Source organism: Anguilla rostrata, chromosome 2 (assembly GCF_018555375.3).
Source record: "Anguilla rostrata isolate EN2019 chromosome 2, ASM1855537v3, whole genome shotgun sequence".
Taxonomy (NCBI): domain Eukaryota; kingdom Metazoa; phylum Chordata; class Actinopteri; order Anguilliformes; family Anguillidae; genus Anguilla; species Anguilla rostrata.
Window position 1 is genome coordinate 64,787,258 of NC_057934.1, and position 27,638 is coordinate 64,814,895.

At 43.6% G+C, this 27,638-nt stretch overlaps 1 protein-coding gene across 2 annotated transcripts; it reads right to left on the reverse strand.

Annotated features, from left to right (window-relative positions):
• Window positions 1–209: 209 nt before the first annotated feature.
• lyl1 (LYL1 basic helix-loop-helix family member) lies at window positions 210–7,448 on the reverse strand. 2 transcript variants are annotated; one of them, XM_064323958.1, is made up of 4 exons: window positions 6,749–7,448; window positions 2,743–4,024; window positions 1,659–1,753; window positions 210–1,197 (listed from the first exon to the last, which is right to left on the reverse strand). In XM_064323958.1, the coding sequence occupies exons 2-4, from the start codon at window positions 3,285–3,287 to the stop codon at window positions 644–646; spliced, it is 1,194 nt and encodes a 397-aa protein (XP_064180028.1). In that variant the 5' UTR covers window positions 3,288–4,024; window positions 6,749–7,448; the 3' UTR covers window positions 210–643. The 2 variants fall into 2 exon arrangements, with proteins under 2 accessions (XP_064180028.1, XP_064180027.1); XM_064323957.1 differs by having other exon boundaries at window positions 210–1,200.
• Between the last annotated feature and the right edge of the window lie 20,190 nt (window positions 7,449–27,638).

Sequence of the window (27,638 nt, forward strand, 5' to 3'; positions counted from 1 at the left end):
CATGGACATTGTGGACAAAAAATGTAATTTTTTTTTCCTGAAAAAAGAGCATGAGCAGTTTATTAGTATTTTCCTGTTGTATAGGGGTTTAATATTCAATGTCTCCCAACACATGTTTGATGGGAATACACAGCAGAAGCAAGTATATGGCTCTTGCCTGACCTTCATTTGTCTTTATCCTCACACACAAAACACTCTTTGGCAGCTTATTGTTTTGTTTTGTTTTGTTTTTTGGTTGTTGTTGTATTTGCCATTCTATGCCCATGCACCTCAGGGCCAGATTGAGTGGAGCTCTGCACCACATAAAGACACACCTGAGGCACACAGAGTAGAGTGGGCCTGAGCTGTGCATTTCTCTTGTTCTTCCAGTGACGTTTCTATGGTAATACAGCGAAGACAGGCTATTGTAAACTATTTATTATCTATGTGTATTCGCAGCCTTTAGGAAAAATAATTGCATCGCCAATGTGGATGCACACGCTCACATGCACACAAAATTATTTGACAACATACCGTATCACAGTCAAAATGATCAAAATAAATGAAAGATATTGTATTTGAATACTGTCAGTTTAGATGTTAAATCCCCAAATGATTCTTCTACTTGTGTTTTTATTTTTTCACAGTCGCTGCAAATGCGACGTCACCGCTGGTCACTCGCGGTAGCCATTGTCCGCAGCTGTTCCTTGACCTTATCCAGGCCGCTGTTGCCACGGGTGACCGTGACGGAGTTCCTGGGACCTAGACTCTCCTCACTGTCGGTGTCTCCATAGCAGCTGGAGTTTGGGGAGGTTGCCAGGGCAATCACGGAATCAGAAGAGTTCCTGTCATGGAAGGCGGTGATCAAGGCCGGTCGGCCGGGCAACGGGAGTCCCAGAGGAGGCGTGGTGCGCCGCAGGTGGGGGTGCAGGTCTGGCGAATTGACCCCTTTCGCCCTCTCCCCCGCGTCCTCGCCCTCCTCCCGCTGCTCCGCCCCCGTGTCCCGGGCCAGGCCGCCGTCCTGGTCGCTCAGCAGCTGCACCAGGAAGTTGATGTACTTCATGGCGAGCCGCAGGATCTCGTTCTTGCTGAGCTTCTTGTCGGGCGGGTGCGTGGGGATGAGCTTGCGCAGCTCGGAGAAGGCCCCGTTCACGTTCTGCTGCCGCCAGCGCTCCCTGCTGTTGGTGAAGACACGCCGCGCCAACTTCTGAGGAGGACCTGCTGCACACACACACACACACACAGGTACACACGCACACACACACACACATACACGCACACACGCACACACACACGCACGCACACGCACGCACGCACGTACACATGCACACACACACACACACGTACACATACACACACATACACACACACACACACACACACATAGACACACACGCACACGCAAGCACGCACGCACACACGCACGCACGCACGCACGCACGCATGTACACACGCACACACACACACACACGTACACATGCACACACACATACACACACACACATAGACACACACGCACACGCAAGCACGCACGCACACACACACACACCCACACACGCAGACACACAGAAACGAAAACAGTGCAGAGTTACACAAGCACACCCATTCACTACTCAGCACATGGCTGTGGATATCCCTTCTGATTTAAAAGTCACCATGAGAGCCAGCAGCCCGCTCACCCTCAGCCAGATCCATCTCAAAGTGCAGGGAGGGCCTCCTCTTTAAGCGGCTGCTGGTGTAAATACCGTAGTTTCCTGATTGGCCAAGGTAAGCACTAAGGAACAGAAGGAAGGAGAGTGAATACACAGTGCCTACCTAACATAACTTGTCACATGAAAATATGACAAAAAAAAAATTGAATGATCTATCTGTGTATGTATACACGTACATATTTTATATGTATATGAAAATTTTCCTTGGCATTCCCTTTAATATATCTGCAGCAGGGTTGTTATGTGGATCCAGATCAGAAAAGCACAGATCAGATTTAAAAAATAAAAAAACAGCGAAAGATGTGAAGGCGATCCATAAAAGCAATCATGTATAATGCAGCCTTCACGTCCTCACGTGTGATTACTTGTGCAGCAGTGATTGAGCAGGCATGCTGGGGAGAGATCTGTGTTCATTACACGCAGCCCCAGCTGAGGGACTGGAATTAAAATAGATCATTGATTGTTTGTGCCTGCTGTGAACACAGCGAGGTTGCTTGAGATGGAACCGGAACTTCTGCACAGCCTCCCGAAGCAAGACGCGTCGGAAAAAGGAGAGACAAACGTCTGGAGGAAAGTAGAAGAGAGGGGAGAGACATGCAGTTGTGCAATGTGTCATGTGTTTCAGATCTGTTCAGGGGGGAAAGGGAAATTGCTCTAACAAGAATGGCTGCTTTGACTGCAGCAGAGCAGAGTCAAAGCCATTCCAAGACAGACCAAGAGCCAGGGGCCTCCAGTGTTTATTGTTTATCCCATATTCATTCATAAGGAAAACAATATGGAATAATGTTTTCCTCGTCTGCCTATTCTGTGTATTCCATTTCATCTTTTTCACTGGAAAAAGGAAATGGACAAAACTGAACAATGACAAACACTGTTGCTAGGAAACTACACAGAGACATTTGAGAGTTGTGTCAATCAGTGAGGGTGATAGGTCCCCGCAACCCATTGGTGCGACTTGAATTGCCCGTGGTCCAAATTATGAATTATTTTCTGTGAAGAACAGAGAAAGAGAGAAGACCGAAATGACCTGAGCTGGGGGAGGAGCCCTTACCTGTTGAGGAAGGGGTGTCCGGACAGGTATGCAGGGGGGAGCAGAGAGGCAGGCGAGGACATGGGGCTGGAGAGCGAGGTCAGCTGGGCCAGGTTTGGGATGGGGTGCAGGGCGGTGAACTGGGGGTTGGGGAGGGGGAGGGGGATGGGGGGCTTGCTGTGCCCCAGACTGATGACGGGGATGTTGGGCGGGAGAGGGGCGGAGGAGGACGGGGTGAGGGGAGGGGTTGTGGGGGCAGGGTCAGAGCCTGGGAGGAGGAGGGGCGAAGTAGAGGAAGGGGAGCCGGTCCCTGCTCCCTGGTTGGCTGTCTCAGAGGCGATGGGCTCAGCTGCAGCGTTATGGGTGGGGGTGGGAGTGGGGGTGGGGGTGAGGGTTGGGGTGGGCTCCGCAGAGGGGCTGCTTTGGGCCGTGCCTCCCTGTGCCCCCGCCCCATTTGGCGGGGGGCTGCTGGCCCTGGGGGACACGGTCTCCACAGGGCTCTGTCTGTCACTGACCGCCGGGGTCGAAGGGCCCGGGGAAATGGGGGGCTCCAGCTTTTCCATCATCTTCCTCTGTGAACCCCCCAAACGCTCTCTCCGTTTCTCTCTCTCTCTCTCTCTCCCGTTCTCTGTCCCGCTCACGCGCTAGCCAAGAGACCTCGTCCTTGTCTGGGTCTCCTCACTCGTTTTTATCGTTCCTGAAGCTGTGTGTATCAGGAGTGCTCTGCTTCGTGCATCTCCAGAGGCTAAATCAGTGTGTGGGCTGAGAATGGCTGCTCTTCATTGTCGTTCATCCTTTGAGCCCTGGTTTGGTCCTTGTTAGTACACACCAAGTCCGGCCTCCACAAATGCCTGCAAGCCGGGGACATCAGAAAGAAGAATTTCGGTGTGCCTATGTCTGTGCATTCTCGTGAGCGCGAGTCGTCTTAAAATGGTCGGCCCTTCTCGGACAGTCCTGGGAGTTTCGGAAGGCGGACGCCGCGCTCTTTGTCCCACGCGGGTCCTATCAGCCAAAATTCACTTCCTGCATCCGCTCCTCTGTGGTCTTCGCGGGGGTCTCGGTTCTTTCGAAGAGGCTCGGCAGATTGGAGCGCGCCCCTCCAGCCCTCTGTCCCTCCTTGTCAGTCCCGGGCCAGGGATTCTGTCCGTCTGTCCGTCTGTCCTGACGCGCGTGTGTCCGCGTTCCTGTGGCAGTGTGAGGCTCCTGAGTCTTTTTCCTCTGTCGCCGTGGTCACCAAATGTTCTCTACCATCTGCGTTTCCGCGAGACCGCCGGTGGCAGAGGGCCTGGATTCCGAGCAGTACCTGCCGAAATAAAGGCCCCGTCCGATAAGGTCGTGTGGAGGTTAAAGTGCAAAACTGGGGTCGCACTGTGCCAAAATGATTCAAAGCTGGGCTCATAACTGAAAGGTTGTAAGTTTTAATTCCCAGGAAACACGCACTGCTGCGTGTTTGAGCATGCGTAACTCAAAAAGCTTCAGAAGTTTTCCAGGTCTTAAACTGCGCTGGACACGGGTGTCTTGTTTAGTATATGGCTAATTACAATGGACAATGACATATTGACATTTAAACGAAGATAACCACCACTAAAGACACATATGATATATACTGTACTTAAACTCCTGCTTTGTAACTATACTCATATAAGGCTTTCCAAGACAGATCTCCTGTCCAGGCCTGTTTGACTCTTACGATTCATTTCAATGTGTTGTAATCTATCTCTTCCCCTTTCCCCCGAACCATCTTTTGTATAGAAAAAATGTAAATCTCTATTTCAGCGTGAATTTCCCCTATTTGTTTCTCCTTTTTAAAAATTTTTTTATTTTGGAGGGGTGGGGGGTTGTGTTCAGTTGGCTAACATAATGTTAAGTTCGTTTGTTGATGAGAGAATCTGAACAGAAAGCCACACAATAACATGCACAGGACTGACAGCACGAAAAGTATTATGGGACATAATGTAAACATAGTATAGCATTGTGTGTTCGCTTTTTCTCCCTGTGCACATTGCCGCCGATTATTGACATGGAACTGCAAACACCATGGGTTTCTCACGTTCGGCTGCAAATCAACCACTCTGTCGTCATAGAATCCAACAGCGACCGTGAACTCCAACAGATCTGCCTAATTTAGAAGCATTTCGGATTTGAATTGAGTCAACAGTGACAGTAAATGGCATGCCAATTAGCTAATATCAGGACAGTACGATGCAAGAGACAATGCTAGGCTGTTTCCACAAAATGGAAAGCCTGTTCTCTGCCTATGCAGGCTGTAAAATAGAACAGCTTTTTGCTTCGTTGCTGACTTTAAATGTCAAACTCCAAATCTTGATGCGTAAATAATTAAAACAATACAATGCTATGAACGATACATAAAATAAAGATTTTATGGTTGCCTGTTGGCATGTGCCTGTGTGCCTCAGGGATTGTTGTAGATTTTTCTGATTAAGTAATCAGGAAGGCAATCATCTAGACATGCACAGGGATTGTAATTATTACAATTTTAACATTTACAAAATGTTAATAATTTTTCATATGAAAGCAAAAATTATGTGATTTGTTGGCGGGAGAAGTAAAATAATATATATTTATGAATGTCTACAGCATAATACTACTACTACGACTAGTACTACTACTACCACTACTAATACTAAGAATAATAATAATTATTATTATTATTATTATTATTATTATTATTATTATAACAACAACAATAGCAGTGATACAGCGATGTGCATTTCTGATAATAGCAGCAATATATATAAACTGAACGTAAATGGTAGAAATAGTTTCAGGCCTCATTAAATTTCTAAATGGCACACGGATATTATGATGAAGCTTTACTCTCTTAAATAAATGCCAAATTAAGACTGCGTTCTGTTTAACTTAACGTTGAATACACATTAGAATTCGTAATCAGTGTTTACGGCACAATGAAGATACAAATTCCGATGTCTAAAATTATTGACTGTATACTATAGTTTAATTTGGGGCAAAGGGGTTTAGATCTTTAAAAATATCTTACAGGGCACAAGTTAGTTTGAAATAAAAAACAATTGAAACATAAACCGAAAATTGGTTTAAAACATCCACGGGCTATTTCCAACAGCATCAAATATAAAAAGCAATGACCGTCATAAAAAAAAAAATCATTACAATACACAGACCTTGCAAAACAATGATGGAAATCGCAAATTATAAAATTAACCGGCGTATAACCGGCGTTTGTCAATACAAAAATGAGAATAGGCCGCGGCTTTTATGGAAAATAAAAAATAAAAATTTTGTTTATTGCGCATTTAATCGTTTTATTATATAGCTACAGATTTTCAGTTCTCGACAAATTACATAACAGTGTTGCCTAAATGACATAGGCAATTAGTAAAAATAATTAAAAAAGAAAGAGATTACATGCGCTCAGCTAGGCATCCGTGAAATATAGTCGGATGCTGCAATATCGTAAAATTGCAATTATTTTGGGTTTATTGTGTATATAAGCAGAAAGGCATGTCTGCTCGATTAAGGTATAATGCATTGTTTTTGAATATACGGGCTGATTTAGGCGTTATTATTGGGATATTAAACATACTGCATGTTATTTCCTATGACAAGAAAAACCTGATATACATATATATATATATAAACGGAAATTATGTCGACAGAATTACCAGCCCTTTTTGAACGGTGCTTAATTGTACCAAATCTTTAAAAAAATCCGTCACTCAAGTTTGAATTTGATTGATCCAACATAACCATGTGCAGTTTGATCAAAGCATTTTTACAATGCTACTGTTTCACCGTACTGAATTAATAAACTCCTTGAATTACAAATGCACCAGGGATAATCTAGAGGGTGGCAATTACAAAAAAAAAAAAAAAAACCCAGACCCTGATATACACATCAATAATGAAACAACCGGTCCAGAAAAGTTCAAGTTACTGTAATCAATTAGCCATAACAATAGCACTTTGTGTTTGTTTGGAGTGATTAAAATCTGTGCCTTTTCCATAAAAACCTGAACAAAATACTCACTCATTCTCACGAAGCGCGTTCACAAGTGTCTCCACTTCAGCAGCAACGCACATGGCTTTTCCAGTGTGGCCTTGGGTCTCTGTGCTGAAACACCCCCCTTGTCATTCCCTCAGTTGAGTCTGTGTTTGTGTGTGCGTGCGTGTGTCTGTGTGCATGTGTCTGTGTGCGTGTTCGTGTGTGTGCGTGTGTGTGTGTGTGTGTGTGTGTGTGGGTGTGTGTGTACGTGTGTGTGTGTGTGAGAGAGAGTCGGTTTAGAGAACCAAGCTTCCTGCTATGTGTACAGTACGCAGTTAAACTTGTGCCCAAGCCTATGACTGTGGAAGTTGTGCTACAATACAACACATGTCCAACATACCAGCCAGGAATTCTCACACTCCAAACTTGGTAGGTGCTCCAGCAAGTAGTGTTTCATTCAAATATTTGTTTAAATGCAAGTAAAAAATAAAAAAAAATTAAAAACTGGTTACCATGGTTTAAAAAAAATGAAAAAGCACAATGAGAAAAAGTCCCTTGAATTTAATGTGGGAGATCCCTTTTAGCAATGACTGAAGCTTGTTCTGTAATGAGAATGATGCCAAGCTACCGCTCTGTTCTCTCTCTCTCTCTCTCTCTCTCTCTCTTGTTCTCTCTCCGTCTCTCTCTCTCGTCTCTCTCTCGTCTCTCTCCGTCTCTCTCTCTCTCACTCTCCCTCCTTCTCTCGCTGCTAGGCAGACACAGTGCTCCAGTTGGCAGCCAGTTGGAAAGACCTGGGTGTTGGAGAATGCGCAGAAAGAGAGAACCATGTTGCAAAGAGAGATTTCCGCTCCCTGCTGGACAAGAGGATGTACTTTTACAATGTGGTGGGTACTGATAAGGGCCTCAAAAGCTGCCTGTGCATGTTAGATAAGGAAATATGCGCCCCCCCCAACACACACTCTATCTAACCCCCCCCTCCCATCTTTCCACCTTTCTGGTCAGTCCCAGACTATAAAGGGTCTGGATCACTCCCAGAAGGAAACAGGGCTTATATCACAATGGAATAGCGCTGCACTCATATACACACACATGCGCGCGTGCACACCCACCCACACACAAACTCACACACACAGACACACACACATGCGCATGTGCATGCACACACATACACACACACACATGCGCATGTGCATGCACACACACACACAGACACACACACATGTGCATGCATGCATGCATGCATGCACACGCATGTCCATGCACACAACACACACAGACACACACACACTGTGCATGCACATGCGCATGTGTGTGTGTGTGTATGTGTGTGCATGCACATGCGTGTGCATGCATGCATGCATGTGCATGCACATGTGTGTGTGTCTGTGTGTGTGTGTGTGCATGCACATGCGCATGTGTGTGTGTGTATGTGTGTGCATGCACATGCGCATGTGTGTGTGTCTGTGTGTGTGTGTTTGTGTGTGGGTGGGTGTGCACGCGCGCATGTGTGTGTATATGAGTGCAGCGCACATGCGCATGTGCATGCACACACACACACAGACACACACACATGTGCACGCACATATACACACACACACATATACACACTCACGTACGCTCACATACACACAATACATCCATATATACATATGCACACACCAGCGCACACAGACACAGGAACGCACACATACACACACATACACATCGCATCCATATACATACATGCACACGCGCGCACACACACACACACACACACTGCTCTCTCATTCTCTCTCTCTCTCTCTCTCTGCCAGTAATGCAACAAAAAGTGATTGTCTGTTATTTTTGGTATACTAACATTTGACAAGCTAAATAGAAGTATGCTCACTAATTTATTTTGGTTGTACTTGTTTGACCTTGATGGCTAAATGTTAGCTGGGTGGCTGTCTAGCTACATATCATTCCCTTCTGTAGGCACGGGATGGTACTGAAGCAGCTCCACCAAAATTAAACGTGATGCTCAGTATCATCCAAAATCTTGTGTGGGGAAAAATCACCCAGTTTGCTTGACCCTTTTTCCCCTGTTGTACCCATGCCGTAGTACAAAACAGGGGAAAAAATTATATTTTTTATATTTTGAAGGTACAATAATGTGTATAGTAAAAATGAAATTGTGGAACACACGGAGCAAAATAACTTTACACCAGACAGGCCCGGTTCTACGTTTTTTTGCGCCCTGGGCAAGATTACATTTTGACGACCCCCCCCCCCCCTTGTTTCCATAGAACCCAAAATACATGACTCTAAATAATACCGATAGTGACCTAGCTAACGTTGGCTATATATAGGCCTAAAGCATACTGAATATGCTAGCTAGCTCCATGACGGATCTTCTAAGTTAATCACTCAATCATACACATACGCTGTCAAATTAACTTCTTTGATGCCGTTGAAAGTGAAAGCAGTATTAACAGTTCTGTAGACTACGCATTTGCAGAAATACAACCATCCATAGTCATTTATCTATAGTCATCCATAGCCTTTATTACACAACCTGGGTTACTTCATTCCTATGCTACAAGCAAGTTACAAGCACAAGAGCCAAAGAGCAAACGTTACTGTGAAAACGCTATGAGACGTTACGTTAATCACTCACACGCTAGCCCACGTCACTAAACTAGGCCGCTATGTCGGCGCTCATGTGCCGCCCCTCGCCACCTGCCCCCCCGGGCGGTCTACCGGAGTGGCCCAATAGACGGGCCGGCCCTGACATCAGATCTTTATTCCAACAGAGACTGCACTACAACAAATAATAACAGAACTAAAAAGGACTTGCAATATCAAAAAGAAGAGAAAAGTTCCTTGGAGGATAATGCAATCGTAAGTTATTTGTTTTGGCTTTTATATGTGTATTGTGTGATATATTATATATATTGTCCCCCTTTACGTGATTTTAAATAAAGTTTTTTGGTAATTAAGAAGGACATAAATGGCTGCTTTGGGCCCCAACACCACCAGGGGCCCTATAATTATTAATATATGTACTATTTTTAATGTTAGGATGGGGAAGGGGGGCCACATCAAATCCTCCTTGGGGCCTCTGAAAGACTTTCATCCATCCATCCATCCACAGTAGTCACATCCATTTCAGAAGCTAGGGCAGACATGAAAGCCAAGCAAATTGAAGGGCCCTCTCCTGAGAAGGTGTGTCGGCCAAAACAAAAGGTAACGGTTTGCTCTTTTTTTGATAGGCATTGAGGCAGTGAGCTTACAGCCCGAGAATAAATTCACCAAAGAAATATATGCTTCATATCTCCAGTACCCATGTACAATTCCCCAAAAATACAGGTTCATTGAAAAATAAAATAGCAGTTGCTAGACTTTTAGCTGTCATATTATATATAGTACCTATACCCTGAAGCAGCAGTGCACAAAGACGTATGTGCTCTCACTGCTACCAAAATATTTGACGATCTTGTTATTCAACAAACGAATGTGTCTGCTTTCAGTGAGCTGATTGTTTCAGCCAGAAACAAACTGTTTGCATTTTTGGAAATGCAAATCCACTTGGAAACTATGTCACATGTCTCTGGAGCAACAAACTGATCACTTTTCAGCAAAACGTCAAAACGACAAATGTCTTACATCTTATTATAGAGTGGGTGGTGATAGCTCCTGATCAGGTGGGTTGATTGACAGACCTGTTTTGGTGATGTATCCCCTGATTGGTTCCCATGCAGAGGGCGAAACAGTGGGCCTGGAATTTCTTTGGGATTCCCCAATGGACGCCTGTTTGCTGGTCCTGCCCCGCCTCCACCCTGTCAATGTATCCACGGTAACAGCGCCAGGCCCTCAGCCTTCCACTGAGGAGGCAATTTGACTAACTCTCCCACCAAACAGCTTCCTTAAGGTCCTGCTTCCTTCCTGTCCATTCTCTCCCTCTCTCTCTATCTGTCTGTTAGGCAGTGAGCCTGCCTCGCTAAACAAATACACAACGACTGCAAGACAGGGGGAGCAAACATGGATGCAGAATTACTTTAGCCATAATATAATATAATAATATAATATAATATAATATAATATAATATAATATAATATAATATAATAGTTTAATCCTAACAAGGAGGATATGAAAAAAGCAACCGTGTATGCTATATTCATTTTATGGTCAATTATACAATCGAAGATGTATCTATAAATGTGTGAAATTGTTTTTTGTTGTTGATTTAAGCACAGATTTTCATAATATTCAGATCTTCACTCACTATGTTAATACATATAAACTCAGAAATCTGGCAAACAATCAGGGTAGGACCCTTGTTAACATGAATCTACTTTTTGCTGAAATAGTTCAAATTTCTTTTTTCAATAGATTGCACAAACTGAGTGGCCTAGCACACCTGTGCTTATATAAAAAGACTCAGACACGATGGCTTCTTACTTCCCCCAAAGCACTTCTCATGCATGTCCAACTCTTCATTTCAGCTCATTTATATCTTTACCACATAATCAATCAACCGTAGCTCCTACAATTCACTTTACCACCACCCTGAGACATTTAAGGAAACGCGATAGAAAAGAAAAAAAAAAGAATATAGTGCAGAGAGTAATTAAACGGACATGCCCCATACATGCAGTACCGGAACCAAGTACAAAATGACTGGCGGCCTTTACTTGGACAGTTTGTGTCAATGTGCAGCCTACCTGCAAAAGCCTATTTTATTTTTTAATTTCTGGAGACTTGCATAACTGGTCAGATCTCTTCAACAACAGATGCCTCATTGCCACAGCACATCACATATTATAAAATGAGCGCAGTATTACACGAACTGCTTTGAGTTGTGTGTTTTTTTAGTTTGCCACATGTCCATATGTAATGACATTTGTTTTTGTCTCATTGCCAACGGCAGCTACGCATAAAATAAAATGTAAACGGATAACGAATAAGACATTTCATACAGCATTAAATAGAATTAGTCTGGGTTGCTGAACATATGCTCAAGACATAGAGCGGAATATGTGTGACAAATGGTTGCCACAGAAACGATACATTATATGCACTCATCATCAAGAAACACGGAGAGCAGGGAGAAGAGAGAGGCGCAGGGTGGGCGCTGTGAGTTAGCATGTGCTAAGCACCTGCGGTTCCACTCAGATGCACACCATTTGCTGCAATAGACACGTCTATGTCGCCGTGTCAACCGCTGAGCGCGGGTGCATTTGCGTACGTCTTTAAAAAGAAACATGTGGCGCGCGCTGAAGACTTTCCAGTCGGGAAAAGAAGAGTTCTCGTCTTGACTGGATCTTTGTATGTGTGTGTGTATGAACGAGTTTTTGTGGCTTGTTGCTCCCTTTGAAACAGCATCCAAGCTTAGGATTCAAGCTTTCATTATGTCATGATTGTTTTTTTTTTTTGTTGTTTTTTTTTTAAACTGCAGATAAATCGCTTCAGTGTTTCTTGCATGTGGTCCATCCCTTGTACATTGCAGGATGCCATGGTCTTGATTAGCCCGATTCACCCTTGATTCCAGCTCTATCCCTAAGAGGCTGGCCCCCAGAAGAAAGCCCACAATCAACAAGAAAAAAAGAAGCATGTCAAATTGTTGACATTTCAATTTAAACAACCAAAGCAATGTTTTTATTTAAATAAAATAATAATAGTAACACAAATTCCAAATGGTCCACCCTGCCCACAACCCCCTTCCCCCCCATCTCCCCGCCCCCCTCGCCTCCCCTGTCTATGAAGAAATTGGCTGGGATTGTACTTAATCACAGGGCGACAGATTCTCATTGTCCTCTTGTTTCTGAGTGCCCGACCACAGTAAAAGGGACCGAGCTGGCCTGCGCGCTCATTTTGTCTTGGACGTTTAACGAAACGCTGATTCCCCCCTCCGGAGATTTGCGCCGGTTGCCGTGGCGATTAGGCACGGAGAGGAGAGAACTCATAGGAAGCGTACAGGAACACGCAGACGAGAGGAAATGGAAAATATGACAGTTGTTTTTAAAACTAGATTTTTTTCTGTGTGTGTGTGTGTGCGTGCGTGTATGCCTGTGTGTCTTTATGTGTGTCTGTGCTTGTGTGAGGATTTGTGTATCCATGCATGAGCCGTCGCGCACGTATAAATGATGGTTATGACAAATGTATAATGGGGGTTATCACAGGTTGGTTGTCATGGGCACATACAGATTAGATTATTCAGATAGAGTATACTCACCCTCATGGTCACATGGTCATATTTGCGTCATCAGAGATGTTGCTACAATCACTGATTAATAAGCGCCTTATCCTTCAAATAGTCAGATCCATAAATAACAACCTCATTACAATCTTAGGTTGTGAAAGCGACTCAAGAAACCACCTGGGACAAGCTGCTTGATGCACACACTGTACAAGTATATGTTGATTATGGACACAATATAAGTCCGTCAAACTAATGCTTGAACATCAGAGGGGACTTTAGTGAAAGAGCTCCATCACACCACTGGCACAGGTTGTTCATATTCCCATTTAAACACACACACTTTGTCTGTCTTGTACACACACACACACACACACACACACACACACAGACTGTACATGTGCATACAGTACATATACACATACGTGTAGGAATACTCAAATATACAAACACACAGATACAGACAATTAAGCAGCTACGAGGTTTTGGTCTTGATCTACTGCCAAAATGCATATTGATGCCTGCAATTTGTGTTTCTTGTGTTTCTGTTAGTATAGCTCAGATAAGTTTTACCAAGCTGAACAGAATTAAGGGAAACTGCACTTGAATGATGGAGGACAGGCTCACTGAACTGACTTTGCTATGGAGATCCAGGGACCTTGACTTTGACACTTGGACGTCCTCCACACGGGGTCAGCTATGCTTGGAAGCTGAGACAAGGGGGCTGGCTTTTTTTTTGTTATTATTTTAATTCTGCAGCAGATTTGATTTTTGATCATTGTAATTGAATGTAATATTGTGACAGATGGGAGTAGGACATTTTATGTGTGCATGTTTTGGGACAAATGGGTGAAATGATTGTGCTCGGCTGGCCGAAATAAATTCCTGGACATGCACACACACCAGACTCAAACACACACCACACACACATGCACGCATACACTACGACACACAACACAACTACACAGCACCACACACAACACACACCGACACACACACCACTCACACACACAACAACCACACACACACACCACACACATCAGCACACACACACACACACACACACCACACAGCACACACACATCCCACACACACACATCACACACACCACACTCAACACACACCACACACACACACGCACACACCACAACCACACACAACAACCACACACACACACCACACACACCACCAAACACACACACACACACATATACACACGCACACATGCACGCACACGCGCACACACACACACACGCGCACACACACACACACACACACACACTCACAAACACACATGCACACGCGCACACACACACACACACACACACAAACCTAACAAGGACTCTGTGGATACGTTTCCTCTGCGCTGTGTAAACACTATTGTGTTTGGGTGATAGTGATCAGTGGGGCCTAATTGTTCAAGGCAATATTAGCAGTTCATTTCATGGAGAAAGTGACAAACAATACCAGACAGCCGACAGGAACGAACATACCTTTGCTATTCCTCCCCAGCTGTTGTTAGTGCTCTGGCTTGTTTGTTTATTTTTCCTGGTAGTCTTGGAGCAGGACTGAGAACCGGGAGAGGGGGGTGGAGATATGTGCAAGGGCTGGACGGGTGTTTGACACTGGGACTTCAAACAAGTATTAAAAAATTGCACATCGATGTACTGATAAAGATGAATAAAGTTTGGAAATGGGAAGGAAGCACACAAAAAGCAGGCCCCACCGGTGAGTGGACCCGCAAAGTGACCTCAGTGCGTCTGCTCAGAGGGCCTGCTGCCTGGGCTGCCTTTTCCTGCAGGTGGGAATGTAATCTGCAGAAAAAAAAAAATTAAATGGACAGAACTTTCTCAACTGATAGGAACACAGCCGCTCTGCACCTTTTGGGGGAATTACCAGGATTTACGAACACGAAGGGGGCCTCAGAAACACCAGCCACTTTAAATAGGGGTGGCAGGCACGTCATTAATATTCCTGTGAATTCATGTATTTGGATAGCCCATCCTGGTCACAGGAGGAGTTGGGTGGTCAGCAGGGGTCCTGCTGAGTCTCGGTTGATTGGGTACGCAGAAAGTTTAAGAATGCACCCTGATTTTTTTTAAATGACAGAGCTCAGTTTGGGACATTCATAGAATGAAAAAATAACGGCTAAAACTGTTTTTCAGGTAAGTATCCAAAACATCGCTGTCATATATATATAACTCCAGGCACATTCTCCTTGCATCTATCGCTTCTGCTGTGGCTAACGATAATTTGTGAGCAACAACAGTAATAACAGCATCAGAATGATAATGTTGAGATGCTAATGGCCCGAAAAGATCCTGATGTAGTGTAATTGTGTAAATTAATTGTGTAAATTAGTTTTCAAAAATCTATTTAGGCTATTCAATATTATACATGGTGTTACAGAAATTTTAAAAAGACATTTTTGTCTCACATTGTAGGTACTTCAGAGTGCACACCCACATTGGAGGTACCTCGGAATGTACACTCACATAGGAGGTAACTCAGAGTGTACACTCACATTGGAGGTACCTCAGAGTGTACACTCACATTGGAGGTACCTCAGAGTGTACACTCACATTGGAGGTAGCTCAGAGTGTACACCCACATTGGAGGTACCTCGGAGTGTACACTCACATAGGAGGTAACTCAGAGTGTACACTCACATTGGAGGTAGCTCAGAGTGTACACTCACATAGGAGGTAGCTCAGAGTGTACACTCACATTGGAGGTAGCTCAGAGTGTACACTCACATAGGAGGTACCTCAGAGTGTACACTCACATTGGAGGTAGCTCAGAATGTACACTCACATAGGAGGTACCTCAGAGTGTACACTCACATTGGAGGTAGCTCAGAGTGTACACTCACATAGGAGGTAGCTCAGAATGTACACTCACATAGGAGGTACCTCAGAGTGTACACTCACATTGGAGGTAGCTCAGAGTGTACACTCACATTGGAGGTACCTCAGAGTGTACACTCACATTGGAGGTAGCTCAGAATGTACACTCACATTGGAGGTAGCTCAGAGTGTACACTCACATTGTAGGTACTTCAGAGTGCACACTCACATTGGAGGTAGCTCAGAATGTACACTCACATTGGAGGTAGCTCAGAGTGTACACTCACAGCGTAGCTGTTCAGCGCCACCACACAGCATGCTGACCAGCAGCTGAGCAATTTCTCTCGAAGTCACATGACAATGGAAGACAAAAGAGACAGTGAAGACAATATGCTGCACCATCCCTCCACACCAAGCCCTCTGATGTGCCTTTAACAGAATGTGCGTCTTTTGCATAGCGCTAAGTTCCCAGGATGCACCTGGACGGGACAGAGCGGACGTAGGGGACAGCTGTTTCCTGTCTGCCCTTCCTGCCTGCCAGCGGTGGGGAGCAGGGGGAGTGGGGGGGAGGTCGGGGCTGGAGGGGAGGCGTTTCTGAGCCCGTCCGTCCATTCCAAACAGGATATATCTGCCACAGTCACAGGTGTGAGCTTATGAATGCCCATAATTCATAACTCATTTCTTAATACACGGACTGGAGGGCCCCAAGTTTCCGATTTACAGGGTGGAGTGGTGGCGGTGTGGGGGGGGGGGGGGGAGAGGCCGTGCTTTATCTCTTGCCTCAACACCATGTTCTCCATGGCGAAGGGGGCCAACAGCCAATATTACAACACCGGTTATTGAGTAATAAAGAGTCACCTTTGGACTGCCTTGGCCTCTGACAGTCTGATGGAGACACAGAAGCGCAGAGGAATTCTTAAAGGGCTAAAGCTCTTAATTACTCCTGACAGCGTAATTACTCCCTCTGTGCTTTCACAGGGTTTTTACTCTAATGTCCAGCGTGCCTCTACAGCCATATTTATGACACATGAGTGGGAGAACTGCTGTTATTTTGGTAAATGGTGAAATGGACTGCATTTATATAGCACTTTTATCCAAAGGGCTTTACAATTGATGCCTCTCATTCACCCATTCACACACACACTCACACACCAATGGAGAAAGGCTGCCATGCAAGGTACCAATCAGCTCGCTGGGAGCAATTAGGGGTTAGGTGTCTTGCTCAGGGACACGCCCTGGGGGATTGAACCAGCAACCCTCCATCTGCCAGACAAACGCTCTTACCTCCTCAGCTATGTCGCCCCATTTTTTCTCTTTAACACTACTTAGAGGGCGTTCGAGCCGGGTTAGCACGCTAAGGTCAGGTTCCAGGGTATTTTTTTTCGCCATCATGTTATGTCAAGGGAACATGTTTCAGGTTGCTTGCGCTCCTCTACTGTATATACAAGTAAGTTGTGAGTCCAGTCTGCAAGCTGCACTGGTGCCTTTAAAGGGGATCCACATTACAAAGAAAAAAAAAACATGAACTTAAAAAAATGCAGAAAATGGTAAAATAAGAATAACTCTTTTTGTTCCTGTTTTTAAATTGCTTACCATTTCATTATTTTTGAAAGGCTCGTGCTATTGTTTATAAACAGCAATACGCAATGGGATCACTGGCTCAAAAGTCCTAAAGACTGATTTGATTTGAACCCAGTGCATTCCGCTGAACGAAAGCACATGAATGCATAACAATGACCATGAAAGCCACACCTCTGGACAACACGAACAGACAATTTAAATATGTTTTAACTGTTTTTAAAAGCCAGTAACAAAAAAACCATCAATTCTGAAACAGGAACAAAGAGATATTTCCCATTTTCTGAATTTTGAGTTCATGTGGATTTTTTCCGGTGGAGGTTCCCTTTTTATGGTCGTCATGATAGTTTATCTGAGCTAAAATATGAAGAGATAAATACGGAAGAGAGAAATGGCCACGCCACCATCAAAGCAGAACAACAGAGGCGAATAAAAGTGTTAAGGAGATGGTTTTTTTTTTTTTCAGTAAAAAAAAAAAATTCCAAATCAATTCTGGCAGTCGAGGGCGTTCGGTGAGACATTGTGAACAGCAGACCTGCTGAAGGCACAGGGAACGGTGAGAAATAATTCTACAGTGCATTCATAGTAATACCATACCATAGTATTACTAGTAGTAGTTACCATAGTAATGCCAATGTCCAGCACTGTCATAAAGAGAAAGACAGGCACGCCGAAGAGTTCTGTCATATTATGAACGACCACTATCGCGAAAAAATTCCGTCCAAAAAAACTAGCCGAAAGAAACCGCACACCATAGCTAATGAAAAAACCTCTTGTTTAATAACCTAAATGACAACGTTTTGACTCGTTTGAGAAGAAGGCTCATCCTATTGATCTGGATTCTCCCTACGGTATTCCAAATGAGTTTGTACCTTATTGAACCTGTGTTTTGTAGGTGTCCAACGACCATGATATGCACTTTTGTACTTTGTCACTTTGGATAAAAGCGTCTGCTAAATAAATGTAATGTAAAGTTAATTTTTCTACTGTATAGAGGTGCCATACTGAGGAGTGCTTCCACACTAAAGCTGCTTGTCTATCAGGTATGCTTTCAGGCCAGGTCCGCTTATCCACACCCAGACCCCTCTGCCAGGGGGTCTATCTTTCCCAAAGCACAGAGTAGTATATTCACTGTGTGTCTGTGACCTCGGTCTGGGGTTCTGAGGCTAATTTTTATTAGCTCTGTGCTCATCAACAGGCCCTTTCGGCGAAAAAACAAGTAAAACATTTCCCTGGGGGCAGACCAAGGACAATACAGAAGGGATTGTTTTTCACCGGGGGGGTCACCATGACACGGCAAAGAACAACACTACATTTATTTCCCCTCAACTCATATTCCCAACAATCAGCACGGTTGCCGTCCAAAATTCCGCTCAGATAACAGCATGACGAGAATTTCGTGTTTGTTAAGCCAGTGGTGTGAAATAGGAAAGCACACCCCACCCTCCCCTCTCCCTCCCTCTTCGTTTAATTCACATCCACTCATTCACTCTTTCTGTTGTTTTTTTTTTTTCTTTTCTGATCAAATGATTTCTGTATTTGCAGTTGTGGTTCTCCCACACTTCAATTCCGTATCGATCATGGATGCCGAGTGGCTATGGCAACTATAGCCAGAATCCGGTTCTCATAGTAACACGTACTTCTCCCTGCACACAATGTATAAGTCAAATATACTATGCATGCGCTTAACCTTCACTGCACAGAGTAGTAACGGAAAAACATGCATTCTCAATCACATCAAATCCAAGGGAGTGTAATCCTACACAATCTAAAAACACATGGAATAAACATGGTGGTGTCCACCTGATCTCCTGAGTTGGCTATTGTGTGTCTTTGTCCTCTTCATTTTCGCGCCAGGTCCTCGAATGCCACTTATTCACTTCCTCAGAAAACTCTAGGATCATAATTTTACAAAGAGGAAAGACCAGGTCAGAGCAAAAAAAAAGAAAAAAAGGAAACATTTGAACACGTGGAACAACTTTTTCCGCTTCGGGGAGACAAACACTCACATGTTCAAATCTGGTCACTGAAAAAGATGTCCACTAGATGGAGACATGTCCTGGACTATGAATAAATCTTTTTAAACATTCAGTGGAACTAATGTACTTAGCATCTTTATTTTTTGGACTGTCCACCAACTTTTTAATTCTATTCATGCCATATTTGTCCTTTTTACATTTCATTCAATACTTTTTCAAAGTTTTACACACATACTTTCCACACATTCTTAGCACATTCAAGCTGTGGCTTCACTTGACAATGAGCAAGGGGTTCAAAGAATGAGCTTTTATATAATAAATACAATTCAAAATTAATTAGCTTGGTATATCAAAAGTTTTATGCATCTAATCAAAGTGCATTTTTTAAATACAGATTCAATATGTTCTACAGTATGTATTTATTTTATTACTTTTTGTTCTCTGACTTTAATAGCCAAATCATCAACGATTTCATTCTACACATATTAAACACAAAATAAAGAAATAAACAAAATTTTTAAATGATATATATACATGTATAAATAAAAGCAAAGTAGTACTTAAATTATTTATGCAATAATTTGGACTGCTATTCCTGTGACATCATGCTTGTGCACTGTGCCTACTGCACGGTATAAGTGTGTGTGTGTGTGTGTGTGTGTGTGTGTGTGTGTGTGTGTGTGTGTGTATCTGTATGTGATGGTGTGTGTGTGTGTATGTGCCCGTACACGCATATTCATTTATAATTATAATTATCCAGAGGACAAATCCTACAAATACATGGAAAATATGGCAAAAATATTCTCCCAAAATAGTCGTATCCGTTCGGAAGTTATCATACCCTGTAAGATGCTTTTGACGGAGTAGTTTCATTTCAAAGACAGAACTCACAGTGGAGAAAATGTTGGCCGGCTTCCAGAAAACCACAGTGAATTTACCTATAGCATACCAAGTGTGAAAAGGCACGTATGTCCGTGATTAAAATGGAGGGCAGCAGAACAGTAAGGAGTGGAAAATGATGGGCGAAATTGAAATACTGAGGCCGTAAAAAATGCTTACGAACCTGTAACAGTAAAACACATGATTGCTGCTTTAATACATATACATACCTATATTTTTCTTAAAAAATAAGCTAAACATAACAATTTAATGCGTATTTCATATATAACTTCACTTATTTCATGTGTTTAAAGAAATGAATACCTTTTTATTGTTCTTGTGAAAAAGGATACAGCAAACAGTCAATTCATCAGACATATATGTCCACATGCTGATGTTCAGTATTAAGGAAAAGTTGCTACGTTTCACGTGTGCTTATGATTTCCATGTGTAGTGAGAGATCTGCGCACATTAGACTCATCAAATAAAATTGCAATTTTGAAACCACAAACCTGGACTTGACCATGATGAAATAGGTGTATATTTTTGCACGTGATTCACTGTGTAAGCATTCCTCCATGTGAGAATTACGCACGGAAATTTGGTGTTTGTGTGATGAGGAACAGCGCTGTGAATATCTGCTGACATTTTAAGCCCCATTACATTTTTGGGCAAGATGACGGCGGAGCTGGAAGAAATTAAAATGCGAACGTAAGCCTTAAATTTTCAGGTAATTAGAAAACCGCTTCTTCAATTTTCCTTCTCTCGTTTCTTTTCCTCGTTCTTTCCATTTCCATCCCTGCCCGTCTGCAGCACATCTTTTCTGGTGCCGTTCTCCCTCTTTCCACTAGAGGGCTCTGTGTTTTTTCTCAGTGTGCTGAGTTGGCGTCGGCCACTGCCTGTGGCTGGAACACTGGAGACGCTTCCGAATGCGGGTGGTCCGTCCCGGGTGGAGAGGAGGGAGGGGTATTTGCACTGCACTTGGATTCCCCCAAAAAAAATCAGGGAGGGAAGGATAGGATAGAGATAGAGTGAAAGAGAGAAAGAGATGGGAAGTGGTGGAGAGGGAGAGGAATAAATAGAAGGAGGAACAGAGGAAGAGAGCGACCAAGAAATAGAAGGAAGAAAGAAAGACAGTGAGAGAACTTGCTCTGGGACATACATCTGCCTTCCAGATGTGACCTCCACTGTAGTTTGAATCAGGGAAAAAAAGAGGGAAAAAGAGAAGGAAAATATTGGTGTTTAACTGCCGAACAATTTTCATTGTAGTGAAGAAAAATCACAATACACAGTGTTTATGATTTCTCTTAAAAGGGTTTCTTCTAGAGAAATGAAGCATTGGTTGACTGGACACCGTATATGTCTTATTTTCTCCATTCCTCCCCCACTTCCCGCTCACTACTCTCTCTCCTTCTCCCTCATCCTCCTCCTACTCCTTCTCTTCGTCCAAGTGCTCCTGAGAATCTGAAGATGGTCAAAACAAAAAGAAAAAAAGAACACCTGTCCAAATATTGTTCGGTCTAAGTGGGCGTACATTTGGAGAGAAGCAGAGAGGACGCGTAAGAGGAGGAACGCGACTGAGGAAAGGGATGGGGGAAAGAAAAAGGGATGAAATGAAACAGCATGGAAAGAGAAGAGTTAGAGAAGGCACAGCACTGTAGAAGGCACGGGTTCAGGAAATGAAGCTGGCTACAGGGCACAGAAGAAAGGAACACTCCAGCATTCAAACGTTTGCCATTTTTAGCCTTGACCTTTTCTGCAGTATGGAAGGTCCACTTTAGCGAGGAATTCCCAGCAGTCAAAAAAGAAAAAAGATTACTGGAAAATAAAAATGAAATTAAACTGATTTATGAATGTGTACTTAGGTGCAGTGTAAATCTGAACAAACAAATATCATCATAAGTGACTTATCGTCAAAAAAAAGAGAGGATTTACAACACCGCCTCTCCAGCACGGTCGTCCCCCGAGGGCTCGCAGGAAAGTGAAGAGTTTTTCGGGAGTCGTGCGCTCCACCATATTTCACGCTATCATCACACTTTATGGGCTGGAAATGACAGCCCACCAAAAGAAAACAAAATGGATGACACACTTTTTCCCCTTTCCACACCACCTTCACATAGCCATGAAAACCAGTACTCCTCTCTCTCTCTCTCTCTCTCTCTCTGATACACTCTATGGATAATGAACCAAGGTCACCCAGGTTTGAGTTCGAATTTCGATTTATGAAAGTAAGAGTATGCAACAAGCTTCGAGCTCACATGCGAGTCCACATTCAGAGTTACTCCGATCTGAAATGTAATAGCTCAATCTTGCACACCTAAAGGCACCTCTTATGAATTGCTCTCAAGACACCCTCGAGAGGTTATCTGGGAAGGCGCTCAGTATTTTTAAATGAAAGACCATGTACCATTTTGGAAGTACACTTTGGAAAGCATTGCACACCAAGACATCTTCCTAGTTAGCCCTGAGGTAGCCTGTCCTCTTCTCTGAGTCTTTAAAATCTGGGAAGTGAGAACACCAGTAAATTAAATATTTGAATACATATGTCACAAAGGAAGAAAAGTGTTAAACAGTGTACCATCTGTATTAATCTATGGTATCCTTGCGTGTCTATTTGACAAATGGGTCTTAACACGTATTTGACAAATGGGTTCTTTACTACTGTGTCAATGAGGAGCAGAAATCAGATAAACAAAGACTTATTTTATGGAAATTCATAAACTCAAGATGCTTCATGCTTCATACAGGTAAATGTAATTGTAATGAGTGTAATGGTCTAAGCCGCTGGTTCTAAACGATGCGGACCCCTATGCATGCTGGTTTTTGTTACAGCCAATCTCTTGCTCAGTTACAGTTGTTGAATGTGTATGTCAGTTCTGTCATAATATTTTCCTTAAACTTGTTAAAGCAATGCAGGTTTGGCTCATTATCATTTGCTCTGAATTTTTCATTATCTAATAAATGGTTAGTTATAGTGGCCGTGTGTCCACACGTCCATCAGCTGGGATTCTATCCTCAGTCTTTAATTTTATCAGGTAAATTTTTTTTTGCCTCTTTACATAATCATTTGCAATATACGTAGCACAATGTGAATATGGGACTAATTCCTCATGGCATGAGGTGGCTTGAGAGGATAAATACTTTCTCAAAACATGAAACGCATAATTAAGAAAAATTAACAGCTTGTTAAAATTCTAGGATTGCTATTGTGGTTGGAACCAAGTTTGAGAAACAGTGGCCTAAGCTGCCTAAAGTTAACTGTTGTGCCTGTGGTTATTGCTGCAATGGAAATGTCGAGGAATCGTTAGATTCGTTAGAGGTGGAAAGGTTAGACAAGTCGGCTTTATAACCCGTGAGGCACGCTGTCCATCGAGAGCGCTGCAGGACGAATGTTCACGCAGCCTTGAAAAACGGGTGCGAGCCAGCTGACCGATCTCTCTGCTTGTCGCCATGGCGAAGCGGTTTCAACAGTGCACCAGGGCGATAGATCCAGCCTTTCCAAGGTAGGCCGACCCAGCCCCCCCCCACCCCTCACACTCCACGTCTCGAGCTTGCCGCGTGATGTCGAACACTCGCCGTGCGTGTCCGCGACAAGCCCCCCGTGGGGGCCCAGCTCTGCGTTGGGCTCCGAGAGTCCGCGTCCTCATCTTTTTCCCATTAGCGCCGTTTTTGATGTTCCTCCCCGTGGCGCGAGTGTGTGTGGCTGCGCTTGTTTACGGTGCGGCGTGGAGAGCTAGCCCTGGTCGGCATCACGCGCCAGCCGCGCTCGGGCTGCTCGAGCTTGTAAACCCCCGCGACGAAGGCCCCGGCCAAATTAATCAGTTGGGATTTAAAAAAAGATGTGCCCTTGTAACAGACTATTAGATTGTAATTGCGCTTGTATAAGATTATGCCAATTCATGTTTATGAGTTGGCAACTGAGAGAGAGGGTGAGAGAGAGAGAGAGAGAGAGAGAGATTTCTTTTACCTAGAACAATAAAAAGAGGACAAGGTTATTTTAGTTTGAGCTGTCGCGATTTTATTGTTTTGGCTCAGTAAACAAAGCAGTTTTAAAAAAAAATTCTGATCTATAAAAAGGCTGTAAAAACACAATTTCGGTCCTTTATTGAGTAACGCAGGGAAACAGAGCATGAGAGAGAGCAGCCGTCAGCACAGCTCTGCCAGAGAGAGAAACTCAGACGCGAGGAGGAGGAGAGCAGGAGTGAGACACAGAGCAGAGTCACACGGAGACAAGCAGCAGGATGCAGCAGGAGAGCGCTGAGACCCTAACACCATCATATCATCTCATGGACTTATGATATGATGTACATGCTAAATCAGAAACTACCTTTCTCATCATTAAAAAAATGCTGTTTTCATGTAAGGTTACCGTGCGGGTGGAAAAATACACTGTACAGACATGCGAGAGCGATTAGAAATAAATGGTACACACACACACATACACATGCACATTCACACACACACATACACACACTCACACTCACACACACAAACACACACACACACAGTACACACATGCACACTCACACACACAAACACACATACACACACACACATACACACATGCACACTCACACACACATTCACACAGCACACTCACCACACACATACACACACACACACACACACGCACACACACACACACACACACACACGCACACTCACGCACACACACACACAAACACACACACATATGCACACTTACACATGCACACTATCACACACACATGCATCTCTGTCTCTGTTCTGCCAAGCTTTGGGATGAGTGTAATTTAAGGGTTGATTGCTCCTCAGGGATGGCCAATCACAAAGCCCTTACTCTCTGCTTACGGGGGGTGGGTCTGAGCTGTACTGGAGCCAGGGCACCACAGCACCATAGTGACAACACACAAGTACAGGGGAAAACTTAGATGAAGAGAGAGATGGGGGGATGAGCAGTAGCAGAGGAAAAGAAAAAGGGAAGAACAGTGGGAGAACGAGCACAAGGGAAAGAAAAGGGGAAGAACAGAGAAACAGCGGGAGAACAAGAACAACGGAAAGAAGAAGTTACAAAAACTATAAACAGAAGAAGAAATTGGGGGACAGAGAAACAGAATGAGAAAGAGGAGAAAGAACTGGAGAGTTACGACAAAAAAAGGCCATGACACACATACAATGAGGCTAAAAGCCGTTTTGTGAATGAAGCATCTGTTATTCAGCAAAACATCCTGCAGGCGGGGAGCAACACTGGAACGGGCAAACAGTCATAAATATGAAGTATGAACAAAAGGGGCGTCCGTAAAAACAAAACAAATTTATTTTGCTCGGCTGACACAAGCAAGTATTCATACATCACCGGAGATGTTCAACAGTTTCATTTTGTATTCCGTTCTCTCGTGCTTACCAGACAAAATTAAATGAAGAAAGTGCAGAGGGGTTGCAAGAGAACCCTGGGAGTTCCTGGCCAGGGTGTACGAAGAACTGAAGGGGACGGTTTCTCATCACATGCTGGACCAACAGGCAGGAATGCAGGGCTGTGTTTTATAGTGCAAAGCTGGTATTATTTGGGGTGGAGGCAAGGTTTGGGGGGGTGCCGATAGATGAGAAGCAATTACAAGAGAGAAAGGCAGAGCCAAGCATTCATAAAAGACACATGGCGAGCTGGGATTTACAGCCCGGCCACAGAAAAAGGCGTTTTAATAATAGTTATCTGTGTTGCGGTGAGGATTTGAGGGGTTTAGGGAGGGGTGGGGACGAGGGAGGAGGGGGGGTGGGCAATTTTTCTGTGAATGTTCCAAGAGGCTTGTGGTTTTGCACTGCACCTCCTCTGACAGGCAGTCATTGAAACTTAAGGAGGGCTTAATTTGTGGACTAATTACTCCCCCACCTCCTTTTGCCCATGTACTGTAACTACAAGGCAATATATATATGTGTGTGTGTGTGTGTGTGTGTTGGGGGGGGGCAGGCATTGGGTTTCAACTTTAATTGATGAATAGCGTGTCGGACACTAACTGACGTGGGTTCTTTTCTTTATGTGTAGCAAAGCCCAAAGCTCAACACTGCCCTTTAAAATACAACAGAGCTTCCACTTCTCCTGTAACAGAAACCACTGATCTGGCCAGTATAAGCACAGTATTGTTCCATTACTGCCTCTTGATACAGGAGGGGAGGGTTATTATTTCTGTTTCTGTGGTGACTTAATACAACACAGACTCTTCATCAAACCATTCCCCATGAACCCAACACTGTGAGTGTAACCACACTCACTCTCCCAAATAAACACTCCGTTACACGGTACAGTTTTCAGAATCTGGGAACTGGACACACTCTCTGTATTTGGGTCTGGATTAAAAACTTATGATTTGGTCCAATTACTAGTTTGTTCTATGCCCACGTTGGGTGGCGTGTAATATGTGTGTGTGTGTGTGTGTCAGAAGGGGGTTGCTTATGGCTATAAAAAAGTCAGGTGCTGAGAGCTGTCTCTCCATTATCAAAAACCTGGCCCCAGTTTCTGTCTTGGTTTCATACACTTAGGACCTGATCTTGCCATCTGACTTTAGACAAACGGGCTTTCCGCGTATTTCTACATATCAAGACTTTCATTTGTTTTCTCTTCTATAATTTTCTAGTCTCATGACTGCCATTCCATGGGGTAAGGACAAAGTGGTAATACATTATTTTGTGCTTGATATCAACTGAATGTCTGTTCTGTGTCAATTTAAAGTAATCACTCATTGAGACACTGCTGATGGTCTACATACATCTTGTTGACAATCAATAAATGACTCTTCACTTTGCCACCAGACATTTTGATGATGTCACATGATGAGAATGAAATGTGGTAAATGACAATATGTTGAGAGTCATATCATATGTAGATGACTGTTGGTGAGACTGTCTGAACGTTATTTGACATGTCTGCAGACAGGCCATTTATATGCAGTAGATTGTCTGCTCGCATAGTGGAGAGAGAGTTTAGATACAGCAAACACTCAGGTAATACTTAGATGAGTCTCAATAAGGTGTTTCTTTACAAGAGTCTATGGAGCATCACTTGGCATGAAATCGTCTTGAAATTGACACTCAACTGATATTCAGGGGGATAATAAGTTGTTGACATTGGATACTCAAAGTAAAGTGTTACTGAAGAGGTTTTATTATTAATTTTTATTATTATAATGATTACTAAACATTTATTTAGTAATTATTAACATATCATGCTCCAGAACTGTGTAACAGTAAAACTGCAAAAAAAATTCAGAGCCAAAATATATATACCTTTGAACGTAATGTGCAACTGCAGCTAGGATGCAGAATAGGTCCAGAGGTTTAAAATCCAGGTACGGATAGTACAAGTCCCCCCCCCCCCATGCTTTTGTTCCCATCACCTGGACTTGCTAATCAGCACAGTTCTTCAGCCAGGAGGTGGAACTAATCAGTAAAAACAGCTGGCTAAATTGATGGGTGGAAGAAACATTTGCTTTACTGCTCTGAGTAGGTCAGCATCTGACTCCAG